The following is an 8756-nucleotide window of genomic DNA, read 5'->3' as shown; positions in this document are numbered from 1 at the left end:
GTTATCACTGTTGACATATTTGATTGCTGAATCTGCTCAGTTTTCTGGGAATCAGAGTCATGAAAGTAATTTTGTGACGGCTTTGGGCCTTTTCTTTTCTACTTGTGCTGAGTTTCCTGAAATTTGACAAGGTTGTATAATTTTGTACACCATAGAATTGTTGTTGAAACATAATACTTCAAAGCCACAAGCAGAGACTAGAGTTCTTGAATGTATACAAGTTTGTATACTTTTGAAACTATAGAATTGTTGAAATACAAGTATACAACATATCGGAGCCATTTTCATTCTTAACTAGCTTGCAGATTAATGCTCCTCGTTGTTTCATTATGGGTACATAACATGTAATATTTGGCTAGCTTTGTGGAAGTTAGATTCATTGCTTAGTTCATATAGTTTAAGGTTGTCATAAACATTGTGGTTATAAAAACTTCTCATTAAGGGTTAAATTAGAAGTTTAAGTTAAATTATTTTCAAATTTAGAAAGTTGCTTAAGAATGAAATGCTGTCTATTACGTAAACTAAAATGAAGAGTATCACGGTCACAATAATTAATAACTCAAAATATTTATGAACATTGTTCTCAAAGAAAAATCTGTGACTCCCTTAATAGTAATAGTGCCTCATAAGAGGGCTTGAAAAAAGTTAGCTAGGTAGTTAGATAAGGAATGGGCAATTGGCCTCTATTATAGCCTCTTAATTAATCCACGAACATTTGTAACAAATACGTAAAATTTAACTGAAACAGTTAGCTGAAGTAAATCATGGTGAGGATTTAATCCTCCATTCCACGGCTGAGATTATTTCCTATCCAAAATAATACAAGGAATGGCAGCTGACAGAGTAGTTATGCATAATCCAATTGATAAACTCTATTCTCCTATTTTTCTGACTCCATAAAACCATCTCTCCTCATTCTTCACATGTTTCTCTTGGTAGATCTAACCTTTAGCAGCTGTTACGGACACTCTCGAACTATATATATAATTGAAAAATACCTACATTTTACTTAGTTTCCAACAATTGTGACAATAGTATAGTGGGTGCACGAATACTCGCACCCACTAACTTAATTTGCTTGTTGGATCCGCCTCCTCGATCTTTCTGTTGGCCTTTATTCTCTTTCATGTTTATCCTAACACCTTCTGTCAATGCCGATCCAACTGCATCATCATTTAATAGAAGCAATTCAGTTGGATTTCTTTAGCTAGCTATTTCATTTTGTAAACATAAATATATTGCAACTTTTGAGTCATTAATTGAGTTGCAATTAGAGGACTAACTTTGTTGTGCCATGGCAGGTCCTAGAACACCACCATATTATAGCCCAACTTACAAGCCCAATGCAGCCAACTTTCCTTCTTCTCCTTACTCAATAAGAATTAATGTTTATACATTGGCTATAGCCATTACATTTCTTTGCTCTATCACTTATCTCTTTGGCAGAGGCTCCATTTCCACCTCTCCTGTTTCCAATGTTGCAGCTACCATCCCTTGCATTCCCTTGAAAATAACATCCACTGCTGCCGCTTCCAATAATTCCAAAATATCATCATCTTCTTCGTCTACATCGTCACAACTAGACTTCAGCACCAACCAAGGTGACGACGAAGGTGAAGGCGTTGCGCCTGATGATAGTGTCAAAGTTTACCCGGCTTGTGACATTAAGTATAGCGAGTATACTCCTTGCGAAGATCCTCAAAGATCGTTGAAGTTCAAGAGAGACAGATTGATTTATAGGGAGAGGCATTGCCCTGACAAGAGTCAATTGTTGAAATGCCGTATCCCTGCGCCTTATGGTTACAAGAAGCCATTCAAGTGGCCTAAGAGCAGGGATTTGGCGTGGTACGCCAATGTGCCCCACAAGGAATTGACGGTGGAGAAGGCCGTTCAGAATTGGATCCGAAAAGAAGGAGACAAGTTTAGATTCCCCGGTGGAGGGACTATGTTTCCAAATGGTGCTGATGCATATGTTGACGACATTGACAAGTTGATCAATCTTAAAGATGGTTCCATTAGGACTGCTATTGATACCGGCTGTGGGGTAATTTACCAATATTTCTCAATGGCTAGAGGAATTTTAGGATCCCATTTAGCGACGTTTATCTAAAGAAGTTGTGACAACCTATATATGCAGGTGGCGAGCTGGGGAGCTTATCTTTTGTCGCGTGATATACTAGCAATGTCATTTGCACCTAGGGATACACATGAAGCGCAGGTTCAATTTGCTCTTGAGCGAGGCGTTCCTGCTTTAATTGGAGTGCTCGCATCCAAGAGACTTCCCTATCCATCTAGAGCTTTTGACATGGCTCATTGCTCTCGTTGCCTTATTCCCTGGGACCAGTATGGTACGTATAATTGATTAAGTAAATAAAAATGTGTTATTTTTTAATGTGATGGTCACACAATCCAATAATTCTTTCACATGAATATAAGTTTGGTTTTACATATTAAACTAAGTTTATTTGCTTGGTGGATCAGATGGTGAATACTTAATGGAAGTTGATAGAGTGCTGAGACCTGGTGGATATTGGATACTCTCTGGCCCACCAATACGTTGGAGGAAATATTGGAAAGGTTGGGAAAGAACCAGGGATGACCTAAATGGGGAACAAACCAGAATAGAGGAGGTAGCTAAGAAACTTTGTTGGAAAAAGTTTGTTGAAAAGGATGACATTGCAATTTGGCAGAAGCCTTACAATCATTTCCAATGCAAAGAACAAAAGAAGAAGTTAATGTGTCCTGCCCAAGATCCTGATAAAGCCTGGTTTGTGCTTTTTAACTCCTCACAGTTTTAATATCTTAGCTACTATTCGTTCTGTTTTATTTTACATGCACGAACGTTTAAGAATAAAAAGAAGACTTTTGGTAGAACATGTTCTGAAATAGATTCAAAAGGAAAAAGAGTCATATAAAATGAAACAGAGGGAGTGTCAGGTTATACACGGATTTCTGTTAGCATTAATCTTGTTTCTTGTTAAATTCATCATTTGCAGGTATACGGAGCTTTCGACTTGTGTAACTCCGTTGCCTGAAGTTTCAAGTGAAGAAGAGGTGGCTGGTGGACAATTAGAAAAATGGCCTAAAAGATTACACGCAATACCACCTAGGATTAGCAGTGGAACTGTTAATGGTGTTACGGCTGAATCTTTTGAGAAGGATTCACAGCTATGGCAAAAAAGAGTTTCATATTACAAGAGCGTAGATAACAAGCTCAACCAACCAGGGAGATACAGAAATCTATTAGATATGAATGCTTACTTAGGTGGTTTTGCTGCTAGTTGGGTTGATGACCCTGTTTGGGTAATGAATGTTGTTCCTGTTGAGGCTGAGGTCAATACACTTGGTGTCATTTATGAACGAGGATTGGTTGGAACATATCAAAACTGGTAAGCTATTCCTATGTCCTTCGGTACAATCAAACGATTTCTCATATGATTATTTTCGTGAACTTGAGTAGAAAAAGTTCGCCTTTTCCCCCTTTATTTAGTACGGGGCTAAGGGCGAACTTCTAACCTAAGAGTTTTGGTTATGACCAGCTGAAGACATGCTCTCTAGATGCCTTAAAATCGTCCTTTTAACCTATTCCCACTTATGCATACTTTATGGCTGATAGGCCTAGAGACGTTTGTTCCCTCCTGCCTCACCCTCCCCCCACCCCCACCAAAGCCTCTAGTGTCTATGTTCTTTAGGTACTTGTAGTTGAACGGGTGGGATAAGGTTGAGTATTTAGTGAATTCTTTAAAATACACTTAAGACTTATCGAATATGTATCTGTTAACAATATCAAGATATATACCTGTTAACGACTCATGTAACTTAGTCTAGCATTGAGGCTTTGGTATATTTGTATTTAAAATAATTTTTTATTGTAGGTGTGAAGCCATGTCAACTTACCCAAGAACATACGATCTTATTCATGCTGATTCAATATTTACCATGTACAAAGACAGGTAACTAAGTTCTACTATTATTTTAAGTTGTATATATCTTATTTCCCATACAAAGCCGGGAATGTAAATGTGAATTCTGAGTGTGTGGTTTTCATATCATATGTAGATGTGAAATGGAGGACATATTACTAGAAATGGATAGGATATTAAGGCCAGAAGGAAGTGTAATAATTCGAGAAGACGTAGATATATTGGTGGAAGTAAAGAAGATAGCAGATGGGCTGAAATGGGATACCCTAATTGTGGATCATGAAGATGGGCCAATGGAGAGAGAGAAGCTTCTCTTTGCAGTCAAGTCTTATTGGACTGCTCCAGCTACTCAAGATTCTAATAACACCTCCGCCAACCCAAGGATGATCTAATTTCTCAATCCCAATTTTGTCTCTAATTGTTTAAATTTTGTATAGGCTAGTCTGTGTAAGCTTTTAAGAGTTTGTAAACCAATTCTATTTGTCCTTTGATATGACTAATAGATTTGTTTAGCTTAAAAAGTACCTATCGAACTCTTATTTGATTTTTCAATTCTTTTCATTTGTGTCTGCTTTTTCCAATTTTATCTTCTTTCTCCTTTTTAACTAGCAACTTACTCTGCTAGACATGGAGAAACAAGAAGAAGAATAAAAGATTATGAGAAGGTCAATAGCAACTGAAAAAGGGCCAAATATCAGCCTTGATGTACATATTGTATAGAAATAAAATTGTGAATTAACTACATAGATATAATAATACTATAACAAAGTTAAAGAAAAAAGTATTTATCTCCCCGTATAATAACAGTGCCAAACAAGTTGAAATGAAGGGTGTAAATTAATATATCATGATCCAACTACAATGTGCGGGCAACGGCAAACACACAAGAAAACTGACTTGCCAATATCTTCAATTAGGTAGTTCACGCAAAGGGTCTCATCTTCCAAACAAGTTTAGCTCTGTGATCATCAACTATAAATAGAAGCCTATACATCTCCTCTTGGGACAAGAAAAAGCAAGTCAGCTACTTTAGTTTTCTTGCAACAATCATTTTGAGTAACAACTATTAGACCATGGCTGCCATGAAGTCAGTTGTTTCACTAATGATGTTGGGGCTGCTGGTTGTTGTGCTTCAAACCCGAGTAACTGAATGTCAGCAGGGGCAGACATGCTCGGCATCACTTGGGAACCTGAACGTGTGCGCGCCTTTCGTGGTACCAGGGGCACCTAATGCAAGCGCTGAGTGTTGTGCTGCACTTCGATCAATTGATAATGACTGCATGTGTAACACTATGCGCATTTCTGCCCGCCTTCCCTCTCAGTGCAACCTTCCTCCCCTCTCTTGTGCTGGTCAGTATACTAGTATTCACCAATTTTATTATTGCATTATTAGAGTAGAACTATAAAAGGAAGCGTACAGTGATCAAGATTATGTTACATTTCAACTACTGTCTACTGACTTGAGTTCTATTTCTTTGCAGCAAACTGAGTTTGATGGGGTCCGTGCCTACCAGTTCCCAGTCGCTGGGCGAATAATATCATAGTTCTAAAATCAATAAATTTACTTTGTCCCTTCTATCTTTTTTTTCTTCTTTTTCATTGGTGATCTTTATGCTAATGTCCTCACTCCTCTGTTCTATCACAGAGCAAGGTCAGGAAAGAGTTTGTATTGTCATATGAAATCAATAAAACAAATTGTTTACCCGAAAAATGGATAGAGTTGAATTTATACGCAGTTTCGAGGATATGTAGCGTAACTTAACACAAAATATAAGGATAAATAGAAATGTAAATATAGGTTGCAGAGAATGCGAAATAGATAAGGTTGTCAGGAACAATGAATCTTAGGATTCAACAAATAGAATCAATCTAAGACATCTGAAAGAACGATTCTTTACTATAGAAGAATATAGCGCTTTTATTACAATATAAGCCTGAGAAAAAACTTGCTCTACAGAAATGGTAACGAAGCCCTTTTATTGTGGAGGGATTTAGCTCTAAGCATAATAAAATAAGCATTCAGTGGGAGATCCATGATAAGTCAGCTTTTCCACAATTTCTGCCAAGATTCTCTCTAGTGGGATTGCAACGGCTTTTGTCTGCGAGCTCGATCTTGCGAACCCTCGATTTTGGTTTGAGCTTGATTTCGACTCGAGTTCGTGATCTTGGTTCGATCCCGATCTTGGCTCGAGGCCTCTAATTGATTCGAGGTCAATGCTGGTTGGTCTCTACATTGTCAGCATGATAGATCTACTCTGCATCATGGTTCGATTTCGATTCGATCTATATAATGATATCGAACTCGACACGGATCGGCTTCCCCGGGTTCGAGGTTCATTTGTTCCACCTTCGGATCTTACTTCGATAGATCATCGTTCGAACTCGATCGGACGTGCTAAGGCTGAAATCTATTTCGACCGTATACACAAATACATGAGCTTGCAAATTATTAACGATGTTTTTCTGACTTAGTTTTGTCAATGTATCGCCTCACTAATACCGGAACATAGGCAGCTAGTATCCGCCAATCAATGAATCAAACAAGATCTATGAAATTGTACGAGCTCTTGACTTCTTGCCCAACTTTTGGCATGCTTTAGGAAATCGGAAGTTGTTTCTACTGCTTTTGGCATACCAAAATCCAGTCGCTGGACTAGTAATATCATAGATCTTCAATCAATCTGTTTCAAAAAGATTGAGACTAGGTTGTTCTTTGATCGTTTTTCTTAACTATTTTATAAATATTTTAAATTATGAATTATTATGACTTATAATACTTTTTATATAGTTTCTGAAAATATAAATTTTATTTTCAAAACTTGAAGAATATATGTCCAAATTCACAGTAAAAGTTAAGTATTTTAACTCTCATACTCCGAACTATGCCAATCTTTTTGAAACGAAAGGATTATTTATTTTTTGTGGGCGCTCTTTATGTTGATAATTTGAAACATGATTGTAAGTTGATTTCTAATGCCTTGGCAAAAATAACACATGTGGTTCTTTGATAATTTGGTGAAAACAACCAGGAGGGTGGTGATAATCAGGGGCGGATGTAGCGTTATATCTATGTCCAATTGAACTCATAACTTTCAGATGCGGCGTGTAAATTTGTATATAAATATAAACTAAAATTGCAACAAATAGTAGATATGAACTCATAACTTCAAATATATAATAAGCTCATTGTTAAAAACCTTAAAGTCGAAACCATAAAGTCTAAATCGTGGATCCGTCTCCGATGATAATTATTTTTGATGAAATACTCTTCTCTTAATACGCCAATTATGTTTTTTTTCTCTCTCTTCCTTCTCTGTGTCTTCGAAGATCTAGGTGGATAAGTTTAGGGAGGAAGAATGATTGTGATTGAAAGGGAGAAAAAAGAGAAGGGGTTGTGTGTAGAGATCGAGGGAAGAGAAGGTGGACAGCGAAGCAGATGATGCTGCCATTGTCTCTTGTTTTGTGTCAATGGCGAACTACAGTGGAAGAAATGTAATCTTCTTAGAGTAGTTTTCAAAAATCACTATTATTTAGGCGAACACATCTGGCCATAGCTACGTTGGAGAAGATTTGAGGACCGAATTTTTGTTCGTCTCCATTTTTAGTTTTAATAGAATGTATATAGTATTTTGCTTGGCCGGAAAATACCATCTCCGACGAACTTTCTTCTCTTCTTTGCTATTTAGTCACATACAATAATACAAATATATTATATTCTTTACAAATACACTCAAATATATTGTATTTTTGTATAAATACATTATTCTTCGCATGTATTTATATATTCCGAAGATCTGTATTTTTTGAATACAACCGAATATCATTGTGTTTTGTGATTTTTTGTTAAATGAATACAATCAAATTGAAACATTGAATACGATGAATTGAATACAATGTATAATAGTGAATAATAAATATATGTGAATTGAATACAATGTATACAGTCGAATTGAATAAAATCACTATATTTATAAATACAGTCACGCGAATACATATAATACATCACAGTAGCAGCGAATTTTATGTAGAATTAATTTTGTTGAGTTAAATTAGGAGTGATCTATGCTAATTGATCCTCTTTCCGTTATTAAAAAGTTAGACTCCCTTATTTTTTTAGGCGAATTCTGCTACTGTATGAATACAGTAGCGCGAATACAGTCGCACAACTGGATTCCCCTATTTTTTAGGCGAATTCCGCTACTGTAGCTATATGAAGTAATTATGTATATGGTAGCTACATGAAGTTAATAACCGCTAAACAATAGTGATTTCTGAAAATTTCTAGGCCTCCCACTTTACAAGTATACCGTTTGTGACAAAAATGAAGGTGCCCATCATATTTTACAGACCAGTAAGACACGTATCGCTATGCCATAAAAGAAGTCTGAAAGTAGGACAACCCCACCCACATTCTCCCACCACCACACATTTCCATGGAGACAGTTATATAGTACTCACTATAAATGACAACGAAGACGAGTTGCAGATAACTATATTTATTATTAAGGAATCTTTCGCTCACCTGTTTCACCACTAAGATAATCCCCTATGTTTTGAAACGTATGAATGAGAGGGTCTAGAGTGTGTTGAGTTTAGTGAATGTACTGATGTGGGATAGTTAGTGTACTTAGTGTATTTGGGCTTGACACACATTTTATTTATTTCAATTCAGTGGACTGAGTGGGGTCATATAAATATAGTGGCCCACATTTTATTTTACACAAATGAATATTTATTTTACAGAGATGAAATAAGAAAGCTGTTGGTTTTCTCTCTCTATGAAACTTCGAGCCCTAGTTATATTCTTCTCAAATCCATGTCGATTCCAGCTTG

General features: G+C 36.5%; 2 protein-coding genes across 2 annotated transcripts; both read left to right on the top strand.

Moving 5' to 3' along the window:
• The first annotated feature begins 1011 nt into the window (after positions 1-1011).
• Positions 1012-4475, top strand: LOC104103638 (probable methyltransferase PMT15). Its single transcript, XM_009611551.4, has 6 exons — positions 1012-2044; positions 2138-2348; positions 2482-2767; positions 2997-3389; positions 3876-3953; positions 4060-4475. Exons 1-6 carry the CDS (start codon positions 1295-1297, stop codon positions 4313-4315), a joined length of 1974 nt encoding a protein of 657 aa, XP_009609846.1. The 5' UTR covers positions 1012-1294; the 3' UTR covers positions 4316-4475.
• A 454-nt stretch (positions 4476-4929) lies between these two features.
• LOC104103639 (protein 108-like) lies at positions 4930-5634 on the top strand. The gene is made up of 2 exons (XM_009611552.4): positions 4930-5273; positions 5405-5634. The coding sequence occupies exons 1-2, from the start codon at positions 4997-4999 to the stop codon at positions 5410-5412; spliced, it is 285 nt and encodes a 94-aa protein (XP_009609847.1). The 5' UTR covers positions 4930-4996; the 3' UTR covers positions 5413-5634.
• The last annotated feature ends 3122 nt before the right edge of the window (positions 5635-8756 follow it).

This window comes from Nicotiana tomentosiformis, chromosome 11 (assembly GCF_000390325.3).
Source record: "Nicotiana tomentosiformis chromosome 11, ASM39032v3, whole genome shotgun sequence".
Taxonomy (NCBI): Eukaryota; Viridiplantae; Streptophyta; class Magnoliopsida; order Solanales; family Solanaceae; genus Nicotiana; species Nicotiana tomentosiformis.
The sequence above is the reverse complement of the archived record's forward strand: the minus strand, read 5'-3'. Positions and strand labels throughout refer to the sequence as shown.

What these genes read in the sequence shown, in the direction of transcription:
- LOC104103638 (XM_009611551.4), top strand. Translation starts at nt 1,295, where the DNA reads ATGGCAGGTCCTAGAACACCACCATATTATAGCCCAACTTACAAGCCC. An exon ending in CTATTGATACCGGCTGTGGG is followed by an intron (nt 2,045 to 2,137) that starts GTAATTTACCAA and finishes CTATATATGCAG; the next exon opens with GTGGCGAGCTGGGGAGCTTA. An exon ending in TTTACCATGTACAAAGACAG is followed by an intron (nt 3,954 to 4,059) that starts GTAACTAAGTTC and finishes TATCATATGTAG; the next exon opens with ATGTGAAATGGAGGACATAT.
- LOC104103639 (XM_009611552.4), top strand. Translation starts at nt 4,997, where the DNA reads ATGGCTGCCATGAAGTCAGTTGTTTCACTAATGATGTTGGGGCTGCTG.